The sequence below is a fragment of the Haliotis rubra genome, unplaced genomic scaffold (assembly GCF_003918875.1).
Source record: "Haliotis rubra isolate DU_JTF1 unplaced genomic scaffold, ASM391887v1 Scf24, whole genome shotgun sequence".
Lineage (NCBI taxonomy): Eukaryota > Metazoa > Mollusca > Gastropoda > Lepetellida > Haliotidae > Haliotis > Haliotis rubra.
Genome location: NW_025766447.1, coordinates 2,322,744 through 2,345,997, shown reverse-complemented (window position 1 = coordinate 2,345,997; position 23,254 = coordinate 2,322,744). Strand labels below are relative to the sequence as shown.

At 42.5% G+C, this 23,254-nt stretch overlaps 1 protein-coding gene across 1 annotated transcript in view; it reads left to right on the top strand.

The window, feature by feature from the left end:
- Window positions 1–8,365: 8,365 nt before the first annotated feature.
- Window positions 8,366–23,254, top strand: part of LOC124278627 (F-box/LRR-repeat protein 20-like) — a 34,008-nt gene continuing 19,119 nt past the window's right edge. Inside the window, exon 1 of the mRNA XM_046714393.1 lies at window positions 8,366–8,504. Coding sequence (XP_046570349.1) covers window positions 8,457–8,504 — 48 coding nt within the window. The 5' untranslated portion in view covers window positions 8,366–8,456. The remainder of the gene's footprint in view (window positions 8,505–23,254) is intronic.

The window sequence follows — 23,254 nt, the reverse complement described above, 5'->3', positions numbered from 1 at the left end:
GTGCAGATCCTATACTGGTGCTCACCATCCTGTGTGCAGCTCCTATACTGGTGCTCACCGCCCTGTGTGCAGATCCTATACTGATGCTCACCATCCTGTGTGCAGATCCTATACTGGTGCTCACCATCCTGTGTGCAGATCCTATACTGGTGCTCACCACCCTGTGTGCAGATCCTATACTGGTGCTCACCATCCTGTGTGCAGATCCTATACTGGTGCTCACCACCCTGTGTGCAGATCCTATACTGGTGCTCACCGCCCTGTGTGCAGATCCTATACTGGTGCTCACCGCCCTGTGTGCAGATCCTATACTGGTGCTCACCGCCCTGTGTGCAGATCCTATACTGGTGCTCACCGCCCTGTGTGCAGATCCTATACTGGTGCTCACCGCCCTGTGTGCAGATCCTATACTGGTGCTCACCATCCTGTGTGCAGATCCTATACTGGTGCTCACCGCCCTGTGTGCAGCTCCTATACTGGTGCTCACCATCCTGTGTGCAGATCCTATACTGGTGCTCACCATCCTGTGTGCAGATCCTATACTGGTGCTCACCATCCTGTGTGCAGATCCTATACTGGTGCTCACCACCCTGTGTGCAGATCCTATACTGGTGCTCACCGCCCTGTGTGCAGATCCTATACTGGTGCTCACCGCCCTGTGTGCAGATGCTATGCTGGTGCTCACCACCTTGTGTGCAGATCCTATACTCGTGCTCACCGCCCTGTGTGCAGATCCTATACTGGTGCTCACCATCCTGTGTGCAGATCCTATACTGGTGCTCACCACCCTGTGTGCAGATCCTATACTCGTGCTCACCACCCTGTGTGCAGATCCTATACTGGTGCTCACCATCCTGTGTGCAGATCCTATACTGGTGCTCACCACCCTGTGTGCAAATCCTATACTGGTGCTCACCACCCTGTGTGCAGATCCTATACTGGTGCTCGCCACCCTGTGTGCAGATCCTATACTCGTGCTCACCACCCTGTGTGCAGATCCTATACTGGTGCTCACCACCCTGTGTGCAGATCCTATACTGGTGCTCACCGCCCTGTGTGCAGGTCCTATACTGGTGCTCACCACCCTGTGTGCAGATCCTATACTGGTGCTCACCGCCCTGTGTGCAGATCCTATACTGGTGCTCACCACCCTGTGTGCAGATCCTATACTGGTGCTCACCACCCTGTGTGCAGATCCTATACTGGTGCTCACCACCCTGTGTGCAGATCCTATACTGGTGCTCACCATCCTGTGTGCAGATCCTATACTGGTGCTCACCACCCTGTGTGCAAATCCTATACTCGTGCTCACCACCCTGTGTGCAGATCCTATACTGGTGCTCACCACCCTGTGTGCAGATCCTATACTCGTGCTCACCACCCTGTGTGCAGATCCTATACTGGTGCTCACCACCCTGTGTGCAGATCCTATACTGGTGCTCACCGCCCTATACTGTGTGCAGCTCCTATAATGGTGCTCACCACCCTGTGTGCAGATCCTATACTGGTGCTCACCGCCCTGTGTGCAGATCCTATACTGGTGCTCACCACCCTGTGTGCAGATCCTATACTGGTGCTCACCGCCCTGTGTGCAGATCCTATACTGGTGCTCACCGCCCTGTGTGCAAATCCTATACTCGTGCTCACCACCCTGTGTGCAGCTCCTATACTGGTGCTCACCATCCTGTGTGCAGATCCTATACTGGTGCTCACCGCCCCTGTGTGCAGATCCTATACTGGTGCTCACCACCCTGTGTGCAAATCCTATACTGGTGCTCACCGCCCTGTGTGCAGATCCTATACTGGTGCTCACCACCCTGTGTGCAGATCCTATACTGGTGCTCACCGCCCTGTGTGCAGATCCTATACTGGTGCTCACCACCCTGTGTGCAAATCCTATACTCGTGCTCACCACCCTGTGTGCAGCTCCTATACTGGTGCTCACCGCCCTGTGTGCAGATCCTATACTGGTGCTCACCGCCCTGTGTGCAGATCCTATACTGGTGCTCACCGCCCTGTGTGCAGATCCTATACTGGTGCTCACCGCCCTGTGTGCAGATCCTATACTGGTGCTCACCACCCTGTGTGCAAATCCTATACTCGTGCTCACCACCCTGTGTGCAGATCCTATACTGGTGCTCACCACCCTGTGTGCAGATCCTATACTCGTGCTCACCACCCTGTGTGCAGATCCTATACTGGTGCTCACCACCCTGTGTGCAGATCCTATACTGGTGCTCACCGCCCTGTGTGCAGATCCTATAATGGTGCTCACCACCCTGTGTGCAGATCATATACTGGTGCTCACCGCCCTGTGTGCAGATCCTATACTGGTGCTCACCGCCCTGTGTGCAGATCCTATACTGGTGCTCACCACCCTGTGTGCAAATCCTATACTCGTGCTCACCACCCTGTGTGCAGATCCTATACTGGTGCTCACCACCCTGTGTGCAGATCCTATACTGCGTGCTCACCACCCTGTGTGCAGATCCTATACTGGTGCTCACCACCCTGTGTGCAGATCCTATACTGGTGCTCACCGCCCTGTGTGCAGATCCTATAATGGTGCTCACCACCCTGTGTGCAGATCATATACTGGTGCTCACCGCCCTGTGTGCAGATCCTATACTGGTGCTCACCACCCTGTGTGCAGATCCTATACTGATGCTCAACACCCTGTGTGCAGATCCTATACTGATGCTCACCACCCTGTGTGCAGATCCTATACTGGCGCTTAGCACCTCTAATTCACTCATTGAAGTACTGTTTAATCGCCGTTTGGCAAATATTGGTGATAGCGAACCATTGGGTGTTATCTGAGCCGCCAGGTACACAAACACTCGTGTTTTCATATTCAGACCGAGTACTGATATGGACACTGCTGGGGCACGTCCTTGGCATTTAATGACAATATCAACACGCACAGCGCATGACGTACGTGCATTACGCACCTATAGCTGGAGAACGCAGGCCCGCCACCATGCCATCTACTTGACTCCCAAATCCTTGTTATACGTAACACTGGGTATGTGCTCCTACTGACATGACGAACAAACATTAAAACACATCACTACTGTCTTACACTGCATACTACATATGAGGCAATCACAAGCGACTGCAGAGAACACTGGCTATAACCGAATAATACAGTTACCGTCGAGAAAAACCATGATCTCTTAAGTCAACAATGAAATGCATAAACTTGGCGCAGTCTGTATATATATACGTTTAACATGTCTGTATGAAGAACGCGCGTGTCCGTTAATGTCACCGGCTCTCATCCGCCAAGCTGTGAGAAGCGCTTTGACGTCAGAAAACCAATACACCCAGCGGCGGGTGGTCGATTGATGTTGCAGAGGCACAGTGAGAGAGATAAAATGCTAGTGTGGCACTTTACTGCAGAACAAGTAAAAAACAGATAAGTGGTCGTCTTATTAGCGCTAGGTTTCATCATTACAGCAGGGTTCCCCAATGACAAGGATGCGTGTTGAGAAGCTGTAGAACACTGCCTTATGCGTTGAGGCTAATCCATTTAAGGTGGTTTTATTACTTGGATGCGGATACGCCGACACACATTTCCCAAATGAAGAATAAATAAGAAAAAAATCATTCTCCCCGTCGAGTTTGTTAATAACGTTAAGTAATTATTAATAAATTATCAAAGTAGATCTAATTGCAAGAGAAAGAAGTCGTTGAAATTTCAAACAAACATCCTAAGCAGCCGCGGTATTTCTTTCTCAGTTTCTCAGTTCACCTCAGTTTACAACACCTACCTACATAAGAACAAATGTGTGGCACTGTTAAAGGAATAAACAATCAATACAAAACATACAAATCTCGTGTCCATCCAGTACGTAAATGAAACATAAACTGTCGGACAAAAGCACTTATACAGGCAGGATTGGCGGTGAGTAATGTGAAGCAAACACGACATGGCTACTGGGTGGTGATATATTTCATATTGGTATCATAGGCGATGTTACATGCATAAATCATTGACTACCTGAACACGGGTGACGTGCTAATGAAGTCTTCAGGAACATGGATGTCGTAATTTCACCGTACACAGTAATTAGCAGAGTGAAGCAGGTATTTTCAAGTAATACTGTTGGCATTGAGCGAAAAAGCGTTATGTATTTAGCCCGAGGCCATCTGTCGTTACATAGTTTTGATTTGTTCAACTTCACAATGGTAGAGAAATTACGAAATGCGTGGTATACATCTTGAAAGTTACATAGAAAACATGGAAAGCAATTATGACGTCTTAGAAAGGTGATAGAGTTAATGGCCTCAATCTGAGCCTTGCCACCATCCACTGGTTACTTTACTACCACTGTCCATGTGCAGAGACACCGGTGCCTGTCGGGCATGCGGCGGGCGGCAGGCGACGCCACATCACACTGTATCGATTTATTGGAAGTTGTGAACGGCGCGTGACTCTTCTGATGGATTCGGAGACGGGCTGCTGAATCAAGTCAAGGATTGTTGTTTTCATCATTCTTCAATAAATTGTTTACATCGTCAGCGTTGCTTTTCAAGTGGGGTATGTAAAAGAGTAGCGTGCATGCACTTACATGTAAAGAGCATTGGCGGATGATAAGTCGATTCACTGTCGTCTTTGCCAGATGTATCACTGTTGGGCGGGGACTGGAAATCGGTTCGGAACACGTTTAATTGGTTTGTTTGTTGTGTAACGCCGCACTGAGCAATATGCCAGCTATGTATGGCGGCGGTCTGTAAATTGTCGAGTCTGGACCAGGCAATCCAGTGATCAACAGCATAAGCATCGATCTACGCACTTGGGATACGATGACATATGTCAACCAAGTCAGCAAGTATGACCACCCGATCCTGTTAGTTGCCACTTACGACAAGCATTGGTTGATAAAGACAAATTCTAACCCGGGTCTGAACACGCATTATACCTCCAAGAGCCGGCAACATCAAACATTATACCTCCGCGCGACGGCAACATCAGGTATTACAAATCAAAGAGGCTGCAGCATCAGGCTCCAAAAGGCGGCAGCAGCCTGCACGGTGGCCTCAAGAGGCAATAAAATTAGGCGTGATGTCTCCAAAAGGAGGCAACATCAGGCATTGTGGTTTCAAGATGTGGCAGCATCGGACATTATGGTTCGAAGAGGTGGCAACATCAAACATTATACCTCCGAGCGGCGGCAACATCAGGTACAACACATCAAGGAGGCTGAGGCATCAGGCATTAGGGCTCCAAAAGGCGGCCGCATGCACGGTAGCCCCATTCGTTTTTGCAAGGAAAAGACGAAATCATCATGCCACGACTGAGTGCCGCCAATCGAAACATCGCCATAGGCCGCCTTGAAGCTGGGGAGTCGCAGTCTGCAGTTGCCCGACAATTCAACGTTCATCAGAGCACCATATCTCGCCTTTCGGACCGTTTCCTGCAGACCAATTCCGCCCAAGATCGCCCGAGAAGCGGCCGTGTAAGAGTTACCACCCAGGCCCCGGACCGCTACATCCAGGCTGCTCACGTGCGTCATCGTCTTGCCACATCCCTGGTTTGAGAAGAATTTCCGATCACACCATCAGGAAGTGCGTGAAGTGGGGATTCGACCAAGAAGGCCTGTTGTCGCCCCCGTTTTGAGGGACTTCTATCAGCGCAATCGGTTGCAGAGGTGTCGTAGAGTCCGAAACTGGAACCTTAGTTGAACTGGAGGCGGTTCAGTGATGAATCACGATTTCTTCTTCACCGGCGAAATGGAAGACAGTGGGTTTACCGTTTTTTGCCCCTAATTGCATTCGACAGGTCGACAGATTCGGTGGAGGCAGTGTCATGGTGTGGAGTGAGATATCCAGCACATACAGATCTGATCCAGTGGTTCAGGGGAATTTGACAGCAAATCAGTACGTCAACGAAGTCCTTGCACGTCACATACTTCCGAGTATGGACCGACAGAGGGAGTTGTTCCAGCATGACAACGCTACTCCACATACGGTCCGCTACCTTGCCAATTCTAACGTCAATGTATTGCCATGGCCTTCCAGATTACCAGATCTAAACCCGATAGAACACCTATAGGATGAACTGGCCATCGCATTGCAGGAACAGTAGGGAAGAATCCCGCAAGAACGACTTCGTCGACTTATCCAGTCTGTGCCGAGACGGTGCCGAGCAGTAATTGCTGCCAATAGTGGCTGACTTTGACGCCATCTTGTGGACTCAAGTAAACGGAAACACACCAATATAGGCTCCTGTTATGTTGGCGAACTCTTTGTCTATAGACGTGTGAAATTTCACATGTTTACAATTGAAATTACATGACATAATTGCTCTTAAAGGTCACATAAACCCTAGGGGGTACAAATACATAAATCACTAACTGGCATCGTTATAAATGAAACCCTGTCATTAAAACTACTCATTTCGACCTTTAATTGACTTAAATCGACCTTTTTGACAACAGTGCACAATTCTCACCCGCGAACGAAATTTCAACCAATCAGAGCGGCGCGACTCTGTGACGTCATATGAGGAATAGCTTTGAGGGCCGATGCAGAATTCATCTACATTTTAGGGGGTAAATTATCTTGTTTACAGGCTTGTATAAACCTGAAATCGTGAAAATTGTTGTGGAAAATGAAAGCTATATGTTCTCACAATCTACTGTCATTTAATTTTGTCTCCTGCTTTGCCTAGTTTCCGAGTTACAACTTGTTTTCATAGACAATTCTGTCAAAATCGATTGGTGTCGTTAGGCCCTATTTGTATAATGACTGATCCAAATTGATCCCATTTCTGTGTTTTTTACCTCGATATTTAATCATGTTATGTAAAAATCTGTTTGTGTTCTCAAAACAGTGTCGGCCCATAAGTTTTCACATGCAATACAGCAATTAATACTCCCTTGTTGTAACCCGTGTTAGGTGGTATAAACCTACACATGTTATTTGTCATCATTCACTTGATGGTCAGTTAATGAATTTATAACAGGTATAATTAGTGGTAACACACTTAGATTACCCGATAAAGGTTCCCATTTGGCATTTCTTGTGTCTGGAGTAAATATTCAACATTATAAACATCGATCAAAGGATTAACCGATAACACGCTGATTGATTAATTACTTTTATCTTACACAGCGGAATTGTCAAAAGGTAGTGTTTATGTATGTAGATTTACTAATCTATACTGAATACACTCAAACGCAAAAAATCTTCTAAAAATGGCTTATGCGTTTCTTTTTTAGAAGTGTATCTCATAGGGTCAAAATGATAATGACATCACAAAGGAACATTATTGATGACATGTTGTCCTTTCAGCTTCACAAATTGTTTTCACAAAAAGGGATTATAGCTACATTTTACTAACACCTACATCATAAAATGGGAATAATAAATACATTAGTGATACACGTATATCGAGTTATAATACATTACATGTTTCCTAATGATTTTACGAAGCTCGTGTCTCGACTAATCTCATGTCAAAAGCTTCTTCTTATAATGAAATTAGGTTCTTGAGAGGCATATAGAAGTTGGTATTCAGGTATAAGAGACCGTTCATAATTTATTTATTTGTGTGTGTGTGTGTGTGTGCGTGCGTGCGTGCGTTCGTGCGCGAGAGAGAGAGAGATGATGATTTTAAGGGGTACCCATTTTGTTATGGGGAGCTAGGGGAGGGGGTCATTGATTTTGTACATGACATGCAGGGAGGGGGGGTAACATATTTTGTACATAAATTTAGTGTGGGGGGGGGGGTCATTCACATTGTACATGCTTCTCCATAAGACAATATATTATTATCCATAATATTTTGTCTTATACGTAATTAAATTAGTTATCAGATTCGGGGATAATATAAATGTTCTTCTCACATTATTAATTTTATTCCACAAATACGTAAGTTTTGGTTGGTGGATCCGTAGAGCTAACCTATTTCACGTGTTCTTATTAGCCAAACTGATCACGAAGGCGATATTGATGGTACCATTATATCGCCAAGCACCTGTTTATATCTCCCGCTAGTTGTAATTTCATTGGTTCACAGAGGGGAAGCACACTTTCCCGTATTATGACGTCATGTTCGAATCAAAACATTGGGAAGAGTAGTTTTCATCAGCTGGTGCCCAGCAATGTAAGCGGCGTTTTGATTGGACGAGATTACGGAACCTGTATGCAGAAACATCTCCACATTTCCCAACTGAAGCCGAAATCGATAAAAATAAAGCATCGAAATAGAAAGAGTTTTATTTTCTAACCTTTTGCAGCTGAATACTGTTAAAATCGACATCTGATAAACAACAACATGAAATTATAATCGCGCATTTGCCTCAATTTCGTCACGAGGAATTGACTAATCAAATGGCTTGTTGCATATTGACTTCGTCGGAGCAGTTCATGTTATTATTTTCTTTTGTTCATTTTCTGTCGCTACATGGATGTGTGGACAAAAATCTTGAGTTTAATGGCACGGCGAGATGAACCATCATAATCATTTTAGCCACCACGTCAAAACAAGATCAGAGGTACTGTATTCCACCCCACAGTCCCCCATTCTCCCCGCAAACTAGCTTGTTTTGACAATCGCCTTGGTTTGTTGTTCTCAGCGATATTCAGAACAGCTGAGCTGTTAGATCACAGATCGATTAATTATATCTCCAACTGTCATATCAACATTTAATTGCCATACCATTATATTCCAGTGACCTAACCATTGTCCATTCATGTCTGTATTCGTGATGGTTTCATGGGATGCTGGCAAAGCCGTTTAATGTTGATTAGCGTGTCCAGCTCTAGGATGTAGGTAACGGTACATGACACGGGTCATGTGTGGTCACATAGGCCACACCACATGGAATTTCCTTTGTTCCCACCAGGTGTACACAGGAACCCAAACTGGGCGAAGTTGATGATATATCACTTATCATGATGACTGAATATTGAAACACATTGCAAGCTCAATAATACATCATCATTTATCCTTGACCTGCCTGGTCATGATTAGGAATAAATAAACTTTGTCAAAAAGTACAAGTATCCAACAATGTCCCGACATTTAACTAACTGTTCGCAAATTGTTGTTCTATGTGTACTCATGAACTGAGTTTTGTCAGTGTCCAGGAACAGTTTCATTTCCTTATCTGGTTTTGTTAACAACAGTCTTACTTTTCCCAGATATTGGTTCATGGAAACAGGGGTAATAATACTATCATGTCTTTTATCATCTATTGTTTTGAACTGAAGTGGAAACAAACATCTTTCTTTGCTTTTAATTGCACAGTCATGTTTTATTCCACAACCATGATCCGTGTCAAGTACACTGTGTGTCAGCCTTTATCCCGGGATAGCCCAGTGGTTACGGTGCCCACTTGAGATGCAGTAAAACATGGTTCATTCTTTCTGTGGTTATCAATCGACTTTCAGGAATATGCTTAAATTGGCCTGTATCACAAAAATGCTTCGTAGAGCCAATACAAGATTTTAACTGACCAATACTTAATTTGTGAGGACCAATATGACTTTTGTATGTGATTGCATTCATCACATTGCAATCACAACAAGATGATAGCCTGCTGTCATTAGCTTTGTTAGACCAGGGATCTTGATTTCCGATAACTGTGACACTTTAGCTTTTCCTTGAACTACTTTGAAACATATTGTTTTGGTAGTCAATCAATAAGTATGTCATTAAATGGATGTTTTCATATTGATCTTGTTATAGGTCCTTGGTGAGTCTTATTGGCCCTTGACAAGCTGAGGGCTAGTACAACCTGCCTCAGACCAATATGACTGACCTTGGACTGAATAAGGCCAATATGAAAACATCAGTATAATATCATAATGTTATGGCATATGTTATGTCAGTGTATGAAATAAGGCCCGTCCGGACGCCCGAGATGGGCTAGATTTCTGATGGACGGTCTAAATTTACAGCTCATCAGCCCGATGGTCTGGTAAAATTTTTAGATGTTCTATACATCCGAGTAAATTCAACAAATTTGGTCTGGTTAAAGCCATTTTGGGCTGGTAACATTTTGAAGTTAGCAGCCCTGATGTCTGGCTGGATTTTTGGCTTATTTCATACACTGGTTATGTGCCTTTGCTGCATGTGCACCGAGTGTACAAGGAATTCGATACTTTTACCACAGACTCAAACATTTCCTTCCACTTACCCTTTCACTGTACTTAACAAAAGTATAGCATATGCTATTATTTGCCATTCCAGAATGTCTCATTATATATTTTTACATGCATAATTAAGCTATAATAATAATGTGCAGTGGTTTTTCTATGTTCTTTATGGCTTTTGAAGCCCTTATTATCATTTGTTTGATGTTTAACGCTGCACTCAGCAATATTCCACCTCTTTGATGGTGGTCTGAATGTAATCCAGTCAGGACCAGACAATCCAGTGATTAACAGAATGAGCATCGATCTACTCAATTAGGATACAATGACGTATGTCAACCAAGTCACCAAGTCTGACCTTCCTAACCCATTCGTCGCCTCTTACAACAAGCATGGGTTGCTGAAGACCAATTCTAAGCTGTGCTGACAGTAGAGTCTCTTCAGTTCTTCAGTGTCAAAGATGTGATGACTATCTTAAATGATACTTCTGTGAATACGTTTTGTTAGTTCATGTGAAGATCTGAATTAGAATTGATCTTCATCAACCCATTCTTGTCATACAAGGCGATTAAAGGGATTAGTTGCTGGAGACTTGATTAGTTACAGACCATTGTCGTATTATGTCTTTCAGTGGCATTTAGAAGTTGTACATTGATGTCCAAGATATTGTTATGGATTAAACTTCTTTTTAATTTCTCTCACAACGTTTCGAGACCATTCCAGGTCCCTTCATCAGGTGAACTTCATGAAGTTCACCTGATGAAGGGACCTGGAATGGTCTCGAAACATCGTGAGAGAAATTAAAAGAAGTTTAATCCATAAAAATATCTTGGACATCATTGTCGTATTGCTTGAATATTGCTGTGTATCTTTAATCAACAAACAAACAAAACACTCTGGACTCCCTGCTGCAGCAGTGATGGTGACAGGGTAGCCTAGTGGGGCCAAATACAAAAATGTTTTGGTTCCAATTACACCTCTTTAAAATTTAGGGTAGGTAGGTAGGAATTATTTCTTTTTTTTTTACATTTTTTAGAAGTAAAGTATGACCTAATAACACATTTATCAATGTATAATTGTTTATTCAATCAAGCTTGGCCATCATGTTGACTTTCTCTTCACAATGACCGATGTCCATTGGTGCCGGGGCCAAAACAATGGTATCTGAAAGCTTATTTTATTCAGACCTCTTAAAAAAACTAGGGTAGGCACCAGACTTCAAGGGTCGGTCGGGTAATCGGAACCACAACATTTTTTTTAGGCCTGGTTGAAGTGTTTGCTGGTCTTGCTGAAGGCGTTGGTACAATTTCTCACATACGCACAAAGTGTGTAGCCCTCACTATATTATGGGTACATTGCTAAAGGTGCAGTAAAACAATACTCAATTGCTACATATAAGCTATTTGGGCATGGAGGGAATATTGCATGTTGATAAGTACTTGTTTTATGTTGATTGGTTTGATAGGTACATGAAGGTGATGACATGGAGAGGTAATGCATGAACTCAAACAATAATGTTTTGTTTGTTTGTTTGTTGTTTAACACTGCGTTCAGCAATATTCCCACTATATGGCAGCAGTTTGTAAATAATTGGGTCTGGACCAGACAATCCAGTGATCAACATCATGAGCATCCAGGTCAGCAGTCCTCACCACCCTACCCCATTTGTCGCTTAATGACAGTCATGGCTTGCTTGAGACCAATTATAAGGCCAAATAAAAAAAATGTTGTGGTTCCGATTACACCTCTTTGAAATTTAGGGTAGGTAGGTAGGATATTTTTTTTACATTTTTATAAAAGTAAAGTACAAACTAATAACACATTTATCAATGTGTAATTGTTTATTCAATCCAGCTTGCAGCCATCATGTCAACTTTCTCTATCAGAGTCACCGGTGTCCGTCGGTGACGGATAAAAACAATGGTATCTGAAAGCTTATTTTATTCATACCCCCTAAAAAAGATAGGGTCGGCACTTGTATGAGGAATTTGGATTCAATCAGTTGGATGAGGTGCAAGTCGGAATCACCGTACAGTCTTGAGGATAATTGCAATTGGCTGTGGACACAGCAGGACTGTCCGCAGACACACCCCATGGAGTGGATGCTTGCTTGGTGCCAATTAGACCAGATTTGCTTCAGTGACTACCATCACAGGGATGCTTCTTTTTGTCTGCATTAGAAAGTGACACTACTAAAATACCAGGTGAAAGAAAGTATGTACCCAAGTTTGATGATGGCTAAACATGAAACACACAAGAGTGATTGATGGATTTAGAACCATTTTAGCGGTATTGCTGTTTTATCACTTTACGCCAGCTTAACGTGGGAGAAAAGCCGAAAGTGATGCAGGTCTGGGATGTTTAACACTTCTGTGAACCACACAAGTAGGTATGGTGCTGTCAACTGTAGAAATGGGTGGGTGGTTAAAGCGTTCGCTCGTCACGCCGAAGATCTGGGTTTGATTCCCCACATGGGTACAATGTGTGAACCCCATTTCTGGTGTCTTCTGCCGTGATATTGCTTGAATATTGCTAAAAGCCGTGTAAATCCCAACTCACTCATTCGCTCACTGTAGAAACATTATCAGGGCAAACAAGGATGCAAACCCACAATCACAGGTGTCTGGTATGTCCAAGGGAGGCGACTCTGCACAGCCAGTTGTCATTCTGGACGATTGAGCCTCCCTTGCCTCTGAAACTAACATGAAATGGTTATTTATGGTGATGGCAGTGTGTGAGGCTTTAAGCCTTGTAATGTTTTGATAATGTTAGATATAGTTTCGTCAAATCCAGTTTACAAGTCCATACTTTCCTTTGGTCAGTGATTATTTGTAGTTCTTCATAAAATCAAGCAGTTTGGGGTTTTTAAATGTAAAAATTACCACTGCTACAGTAACCATCTTGTAGTTATATAAAAGCTGTAAGAAGCCTGTGTTTTATTTGTTGTGTGTAAACATGTTGAGTATGAACAAGAAAGTGTTTATGTATGTGTCTTGAATCTGTTAGTGAAGGTGATTAGAGGTGGTGTTACACACCTTGGAGGCATCAGTACTTCTTCCCTGGACTATTGATTCACAGCAGTGGCTGCAGCTGACCAATTTGTAGTAATTAGATACATACCATTCCTGGTTCCTACTGATTCCTTGGAGGGCAGAGGAGGGGGCAAACAGAGGAGCAGAGGGAGGGCCAGGAGGTTGGTGCAGTGGGAGGGGCAGGTGGGATTAGGTGGGGAAAGGGTTCCACTTAAAGGGAAGTGGTATATCTAGTGGTGGAGGCTTATGGTTAAGTGTTGGGCTTACAAGGAAGCTTAGTGTTTAATGCTATTTGTGCTTAGTTCATTTAATTGTTCAGCTTGAAGCAAATTAGTGATTTTAGCTTATGGGGAATCAGATTTAATGTTAAGTAGTACTGGTGGCTTACTAGGAACATTTGGCTTACCAGTAAGTATGATTGTTGACTTTTACAGCAAAATTGACTTACAATTAAGTACTGATATTGACTTATACATAGAATTTGACTCACTATTAAGCACACTGATGTAACATATGTTATATTTGGGATTACACTTTCTTACACGCAGTAGTTTGAACAGTGAAACAAATGCACGTGCGGTGCATAATGACCGTTAACTAAGACTACCGAAGAAACCAACCCTTCTTGTTCTCAGGGTTTCATTTAATGTGCATAACCTTGTAATGCAAACCAATAATAGTGATTTGAAACTATGATCATTTGTTAAACATCTTTTATCTGAAGTTGAATAAAATTCTGAGATTTAAATGTTTGCAGGAAAGCGTTGTACATGACATTAAGGTTTACAGGGGAGCACTGTATTTGACATTAAAGGTCACATGAAATGTAAAACACCACTTTGCAGATTCTGATACCTTTCGGTATGGACTTACTGAAACAAATCATCAAAAAATGCAAATTCAACTTATAAAGTTGAAAAATAACGCGATGAAAAAAACCGTGCGAAATCGGAGTTCAAACGATTCACTAATTTTCCCCCGACTTTTCGCGGGGAAACTGGTTTCAACAGCTGGGCTGCGCTCATAGTACGTGTGCAGTGAAATAGGTTCGCGCAACTTCGCGCTGTCCGGTGAATACTCGGTGAAGGCTTTGGTGTGAGATATTTTCCTAATGTTTTGTTGATATCTCACAGGCCGGAAGCTTTTTATATGTTAAGACAGTAAATAAACTGTTTGTATAATTTCATTTGTCTATTTCACCACACATTCTTCTTACCGAGTCACTTTCTCAGTTCGATACTTAAAAGCAATGTCATTATTTAGCGTTGACAGAATTTGTAACTGTGATATAGATATGTCGTTGTCACAGACAAAACTCAATGTCTTGTTTTATTGACACCTGTGTGTCTGCCTGCCTGTCTGCTAATGACAATATTCAATACACAACTGCTATCACTGACCACATGCAATTTGAACTTAACACCAATCAGGCTATACACCATAAACAAAACGCATTGATTTATGGCCCGAGTTCGGTCTCTGTCACATTATGTAATTACACAGACAGGCAGGTGTGATACTTGAACACATGACATGTTATGATGTCTGTTGATTGCAACATGTTATACACAAAAAATGAGCATGTATTTACAAAACCCAACATCTCTATATATACACACACAATGAGCCGTGAGGGCATCTGCAAATGAACCAGCCGTTACACTTGAGTGCACACCCACCCGCTCTGACTGGGTTCGGTATCCGGCTGCTTCGTTTCTTGGGAAGTAAACCCAAGTACACAATATTGCACTCTTGATTTGCGATTGTACGCTTATAATTTTGTTTATATGTTTTTTCATAACCAGCAATGTATATTATATGTCATGAATAAGTGATAATTGTGTTTTAATTATGTTTGATTTTTTGGTTGCATGTGACCTTTAAGGTTTGCAAGGAAGCATTGTATTTGACATTAAGGTTTGCAGGGAAGACTTGTATTTGACATTAGGGCTTCCACGGAAGCATTGTATTTGACATTAAGGTTTGCAGGGAAGTGTTGTATTTGACATTAAGGCCTACAGGAAAGTGTTGTATTTGACATGAGGGCTTGCATGGAAGCATTGTGTTTTACATTAAGGCTTACAGTAAAGCATTGTACACAACATTAAGTTTTGCAGGGGATCATTGTATTTGACATTAAGTTTTGCAGGGATCATTGTATTTGACATTAAGGCTTGAAGGGAAGCATTGTATTTGACATTAAGGTTTGCAGGGAAGCATTGTATTTGACATTAAGGCTTAAGGGAAGTGTTGTACATGACCTTAAGGTTTGCAGGGAAGCATTGTATTTGACATGGCTTACAGGGAATCATTGTATTTGACATTAAGGCTTATAGGGAAGTGTTGTATTTGACATTAACGTTTGCAGGGGAGCATTGTATTTGACATTAAGGTTTGCAGGGTAGCATTGTATTTGACATTAAGGCCTACAGGGAAGTGTTGTATTTGACATTTAAAGGCTTACAGGGAAGCATTGTATTTGACATTAAGGCTTACAGGGAAGTGTACTATTTGACATGAAGGCCTGAGGGAAGTGTTGTATTTGACATTAAGGTTTGCAGGGAAGCATTGTATTTGACATTAGGGCTTCCACGGTTGGAACGATTTATATTTAACATTAGGGCTTCCACGGAAGGATTGTATTTGACATTAAGGAAGTGTTGTATTTGTCCCTAAGGTTTTTAGGGAAGCATTGCATTTGACATTATGGTTTACAGGGAAGCATTTTATTTGACATTAAGGCCTAAGGGAAGTGTTGTACATGACCTTTAGGTTTGCAGGGAAGCATTGTATTTGACATTTTTACAGGGAAGCATTTTATTTGACATTAAGGCTTAAGGGAAGTGCTGTACATGACCTTAAGGTTTCAAGGGAAGCATTGTATTTGACATTAAGGTTTGCAGGGAAGCACTGTATATGACATTAAGGTTTGCAGGGAAGGGTTGAACTTGAGATTAAGGTTTGCAGGGAAGAGGTACTTCACATTTAGGTTTGAAGGTGAGTGAGTGAGTGAGTTTAGTTTTACGCTGCACTCAGCAATATTCCAGTTATATGGCGGTGGTCTGTAAATAATCGAGTCTGGACCAGACAATCCGGTGATCAACAGCATGAGCATCGATCTGTGCAATTGGGAACCGATGACATGTGTCAACCAAGTTAGCGAGCCTGACCACCCGATCCCGTTAGTCGCCTCTTACGACAAGCATGGGTTACTGAAGGCCAATATTCTAACCCGGACCTTCATGGGTCTTAGGTTTGAAGGGGAACACTGTACGTGACATTAGTTTTTGCATGGAAGTGTTGTACTTAGCATTATGTTGTGATGCTTACAGGGAAGAGTTGTATTTAACATTAATTTTTTCAAGGAAGCATTGTGCCTGATGTTGTAGCAATGTACTTAATGTTCAGAAGTAATGATTGCGTACAAGTTGCAATGGAACAATGCCATTGAGCAGTCTGTTGATTTATGGCAAATAGTGAACAACCTATTTCAATTTCAAAATGATGTGAAATACAAAGTGTACTGATTTGCCCTTATAAAATAGAAATTTTGACTAAGAAATATAAAAGATATCTTATTTATTAATTCAAATTTTAAATGACGCTTGGTTTCGTGCAGGTTAAGTCCAACATGAAGCGTAGAAGCATGACTAAGTAATCGTGTGAGGATCTGTGATATGATAGGAAACACTGCAGAAGACAAGATAGAGGAAATAATTCTTTAGTTGTTGACACGGATACGATACAAGGTCATCGCTGGTAGCCCACTGATGGCCTGGTTACCTCCCTTGTCGCCTACAGTTTCTCTGTGATCAGAAAGAGTGTATTGTTTCTAATTACACATGGTATATGGCAGTTATCACCGTGCTGACATAGACTATGTGATATTGTGTGATATTACACATGGCCTGAGTCAGTAAGTGGCATTGATGTAATAAGCTGCAGCCTTCGGGAAGATCAATATTTCAAGTTGACAGCTACACACAGTGACACACTTGCACAGAGATACCAGCAGAAATGACAGCAATTATGAATATGTACTATTTCGATGCAATAACTCTTACTTCATAGACAGGACAGGCTTGCCTCCCAACTGCCGACAGGAATGATTGTATACTTGTTTGAGTAGAAAATTGTGCTCAGTTTTGAAATAGGATTCCAAGTGATAAGCTATGTGGTTTTCTGTGACTTGAGAAAATTTGCCTTGGCGCGCTACACCCAATTATGGCTCTGAGCAGGCAAAGTGTGACAGTGGTTAAAGCATACGCTTATCACGCCAAAGACCCGGGTTCAAATCCCCACATGGGTACAATGTGTGAAGCTCATTTCTGGTGTCGTCGTTTGCATCTAGTGCTTTCATTATGCTTTAAGGTGTGGATCTGTCCCATTACGAATAAATATATTGCTATTTATAATTACTAGAGATATGACATTATTTTGCTCTGTCAAACTTAATGATTCTTAATCATTCTTTTTTTGTTAATTATTTCACTGTTTGCCATTCTGATGATGAAAGGAGCTCATTACAATAAGTAGCTACTAACTACAATAGGATAACAATGATTATTATGTATATTTTTATGTTTGTTTCTAATTGAAAATGTAACTGTATACTGAAGTGCACCTGTTTTGCATGTTTGAGTTTCGATAGTGATATTAGGTCATTACTAGCCGTCATCACTACAATTAATGGGAACAAACATCAGTGGAAGTTACCATGGTTACATGTGACCTGATATGGCAGCCAACATGTTTAGGGCAATTCCAAAAGCAGATAAACACATTGTTTAAGAATCTTTTAGTATTATTAGCAAATACATTGTATTTCAATAGATTGTGATACAGGTGAGTGAGTATTGTTTTATGCCACTTTTAGCAATATTCCAGCAATATCACAGCAAAGACACCAGAAATGGGCTTCACACATGGTTTTCGGCATGACAAGCATACACTTTAACCACTAGGCTACCCCCTCCCTGTGTTACAGGTACTTGAATTGGGATATATCTTCTGATGTGTTGGGAGCGGAAGTAATTGTAAATGCAGATACTTTTTCGACATCCTAAAGCATGGTTAGTTGTAACCATTTTGTAGTAATGGATACACTGTCTGTCTGTCAGTCTGTCTGTCTGATACAGAGCAGATTAAGAAAATCCCTTTTGTGTTTCTGCTGTTTGTCAAAAGATTTCCCAAAGAAAAGTTCATTTTTGAATGAATTTCTGTGTAGGTTTTAGGCTAAATATAAAAAATAATAACAAAATTGTTTAATTTTAACCATAGTCTGCCAGAACACAGACAACATATTGCAATATATTGAGTTTGAAAAGTGTATAACATGCAGTATATTGATTTTATATATTGATTGCAATATTAGCACCATACACAGATTGAAAGTTCAGATTCGATTTTTTACAGACTGCTGTCATATATGTGGAATATTGCTAAGTGTCAGCATTAAAAAATAAACGAACAATTATATTTAGCATCATGAAAACCAGAAGTGGAGTCTGACAACTTAACTGAAGAGACAGACAGAGACTATTGTTACCTCTCCCGTCTGTCAATATCCAGGAAGTCGGATTATGCAAACTTTTACTGGGACTGAAATTGTGCTTATCGATGCAGAATGTACTTCATGTAGGAGGTAGGGTTGCCTCTAACAGCAGTACAGTCTGACCTGTGTACCTGTGTCTCAGAGCCTAATTTGGTAATGAGAAATTTATTTTGATGATCACATGACATTCAAGCAAAAATGTATTCTTGCTGGGTATCATCAAAATCCATCAGGGGCTGTGGGGTAGTCTAGTGGTTAAAGCGTTGGCTCGTCACGCCGAAGACCCGGGTTCGAATCCTCACATGGGTACAATGAGTGAAGCCCATTTCTGGTGTCCCCCGCCGTGATGTTGCTGGAATATTGCTAAAAGCGGCGTAAAACCAAACTCAGTCAGTCAGTCAAAATCCATCAAGACAATGCATCATGTCAGCAATTGTCAGAAAAAGTGTACATGTGAGTTATCTCCCCTGGTTAGGTATGAATGTACATCCTAACCGAACCAGGACTCAAGTACCTAGTTTTCTTGAGGCCTGCTCCCAACGTTAGCATGTATTGACAGTAGGCTGCGGATCCTGCACCTTGTGCTGGTTGTAATGGATGACCAAATGGATCATGAGCTTAGGTTCAGTAATCTTGTTGTTATCTGATCTTAATGGCGTATATCATTGCTCACGATATCAGTCACAGGATTGTCTGGTCCAAACTTGACTATTTACTACACACCATTATTTAGCTGGAATAATGCTGACTGCAGCATTGCACAGTTGACCAAATAGTTAGGTAAATTTCTGCAGATATCTACCAATGTTTCAATGATTTTCTACAGATTCTTCAAAAGTGTGATTGAATAACACATGGGCTTCAGCGTGTTCATCATTTTTTGCTGCCTTGATAATGTTAAACATATGTAAAGATTAAAATATGAGGTAGACTTGTTATAGCCTCCAGTTTGACTGCAAACTGTTTGTGAATCAGTGATTCGGATGTGTCAGAAATATGAATTATTTATCAACAGCTGGAAGAAGGCAAGGGCGTGGCACTGCCCCTGGGTTCAAAATGACGATTGTGTCTCTGTGATTCAGCACTAGGCCAAGCAGCATTGTGAGACCATTCTGATTAGACTATAATGAAGTGAAAATGATCTTGGTGTGAACATTAAAGATGACATGCACGTCGCTAGTGGCGAGCGTTGTTGTTACGTAACATTGCAAACAGACAAGAATTGTGAGTTATTGATTATCAGATGATGTGGCAGGCTGCGAAGACGATAGTAAAGGAACAATCAACAGGAAGCTGACATCATGACCATTCCAAAACTATCCGTTATCAATATGCTGATAATTACAGGTTTGGGTTGCTGTGGCGGGTAGTATGTGTGTTTAATGGGCAGCTGCTATAAACTGGCCATTAGCACACTTCTTGGTAGTGTCATGCTTCTGTGAGCTGACGGCAGTTGATTCATATTTCATGGAGCAGACTAAGTGGACCATTATCAAATACTAAACTCACCAACTGCGTAGTCCTCTGGGAGGATTCTTATTCGTTAGTGAAGTATTTTCTGATTTACATGAACTGTGGAGATAAAAGCCCTAATGAGGATCTAAACATGTGGTGTGGCAGCGATTTCTAAATTCACACCCTATTAGGCAGTGGTCAAACCCTGCAAACAGTGGGAGCGAAAGTAGTTACTTGTGTGTACAGAAAATGGGGAAGTACAGGGTTTTGCATCACACATAATCTGAAACATAATCTGCGTGAAATTAGGACGAACAGATTACAGAACAATGCTGGTGTGTCCATGGATCTGACCAGAAATTGAAAATGTCGCATCTGACAGTTTCCACTCAAGTATGTGGCCACACAAGCATATATACATGTACAAACAGTGTTCTTGGTAGATTTAGGTGATGTACTTTGCTAGTCTGATGGGGAAGTAGTTCATGTGTTTGCTCTTCCCGATGTACACCTAGGTGTTTGAACCCCACACTGATACTGCTCTTGGTGTCCACTGTTGTAATAAGTTCTGGTATAAATCGTTACACTGTTGTCAAGCAAGAGAGAGTAGGGAACATGGTACAGAACATATGTGATAGGTGAAGGATTATCAGCAACAAACATTATCAAGATGATAGCGATTAACATGAGAAGGTTAACTATGAGGAGGATACTAGTGTAAGAACATGATAGAGAGAGAACGCACGAGGAGGAAGCCAACTCATCGGGAAGTCAATTCAACTAGATTAAATTACTAGGTGGGATGATTTGAAAAACTATTGTTTATGGTTGTTGTATGGGATGAAATAGCCTTGATCTCTGTTGATTGATGGCTTGGTGCAGAAAATCTGGACTGCTTCTGATTGTTTTCTACTACTGAGGCCATGGAGGTTGTTTTCCCAGTTGATGTGATTTGGGTAGTTGCTGATATTGATGGCTGATTTAATGCCTAATCTCATTGTTGAAGTTTGTGCTCCTCATTCTGGTGTTAATGGGATGGGATGCTCACCCTCATTCGATTGTCCACTGTTGGTTGTAGTCCTAAGTTTATCTTGAGCGTCAGCCTCAGTCTGTCGAGAGTTGGACCGCCTCGAGATCTGTTGTCTTGGGAATATATCGTCTGCCCAGAAACTGTCTAGTGGTCTAGTGGATACAGCGTCTGCCCAGAGATTGTCTCATTGGTCTAGTAGACACAGCGTCTGCCTAGAGATTGTTTCATTGGTCTAGTTGATACAGCGTCTGCCCAGATATTGTCTCATTGGTCAACTAGACACAGCGTCTGCCCAGAGATTGTCTCACTAGTCTAATAGATACAGCATCTGCCCAGAGATTGTCTCACTGGTCTAGTAGACACAGCGTCTGCCCAGAGATTGTCTCACTGGTCTAGTAGATACAGCGTCTGCCCAGAGATTGTCTGACTGGTCTAGTAGATACAGCGTCTGCCCAGAGATTGTCTCATTGGTCAAGTTGATACAGCATCTGCCCAGAGATTGTCTCACTGGTCCAGTAGATACAGTGTCTGCCCAGAGATTGTCTCACTAGTCTAATAGATACAGCGTCTGCCCAGAGATTGTCTGACTGGTCTAGTAGACACAGCGTCTGCCCAGAGATTGTCTCACTGGTCTAGTAGATACAGCGTCTGCCCAGAGATTGTCTGACTGGTCTAGTAGATACAGCGTCTGCCCAGAGATTGTCTCATTGGTCAAGTTGATACAGCATCTGCCCAGAGATTGTTTCACTGGTCCAGTAGATACAGTGTCTGCCCAGAGATTGTCTCACTAGTCTAATAGATACAGCGTCTGCCCAGAGATTGTCTCACTGGTCTAGTAGATACAGCGTCTGCCCAGAGATTGTCTGACTGGTCTAGTAGATACAGCATCTGCCCAGAGATTGTCTCACTGGTCTAGTTGATACAGCATCTGCCCAGAGATTGTCTCACTGGTCTAGTAGATACAGCGTCTGCCCAGATAGTGTCTCACTGGTCTAGTAGATACAGCGTCTGCCCAGAGATTGTCTCACTGGTCTAGTAGATACAGCATCTGCCCAGAGATTGTCTCACTGGTCTAGTTGATACAGTAGCCCAGAGATTGTCTCACAGATACAGTCTGCCCAGAGATTGTCTCACTGGTCTAGTAGATACAGCATCTGCCCAGAGATTGTCTCACTGGTCTAAGTAGATACAGCGCCTGCCCAGAGATTGTCTGGTCTAGTCTAGTAGACACAGCTGCAAGCGTCTGCCCAGAGATTGTCTCACTGGTCTAGTAGATACAGCGTCTGCCCAGAGATTGTCTCACTGGTCTAGTAGTAGTAGATACAGCGTCTGCCCAGAGATTGTCTCACTGGTCTAATAGATACAGCGTCTGCCCAGAGATTGTCTCACTGGTCTAGTAGTAGTAGACACAGCATCTGCCCAGAGATTGTCTCACTGGTCTAGTAGATACAGCATCTGCCCAGAGATTGTCTCACTGGTCTAGTAGATACAGCGTCTGCCCAGAGATTGTCTCACTGGTCCAGTAGATACAGCGTCTGCCCAGAGATTGTCTCACTGGTCCAGTAGATACAGCGTCTGCCCAGAGATTGTCTCACTGGTCCAGTAGATACAGCGTCTGCCCAGAGATTGTCTCACTGGTCTAGTGGATATGGCGTCGGCCCAGAGATTGTCTCACTGGTCTAGTGGATATGCCTGTGCCCGGTGTCTGTCCTCCTTGGGCGGTGAGGTAGCCTAATGGTTAAAGCGTTCGCTCATCACGCCGAAGGCCCAGGTTCGATTCCCCACATGGGTACAATTTGTGAAGCCCATTTCAGCCATGATATTGCTGGAATATTGCTAAAAACGGCGTAAAACCATGCTCAGTCAGTCAGTCTCTCCTCCCAATTAAACCTGACAGGACATTATGTGACTTTAAACGTGAATCACCATGTACTTCTGATGTGTTGGCTGTATTTGTTGTGAGCAGAAACAACTCAACCAATCAGTTGGTTGAATCCGTTGTGGAAGGGACTTTAAGTAGTGTTATTAAGTTAAATAGGTTATTGATTGAGACTGGTAGTTAAAGTAGCTGCTCTG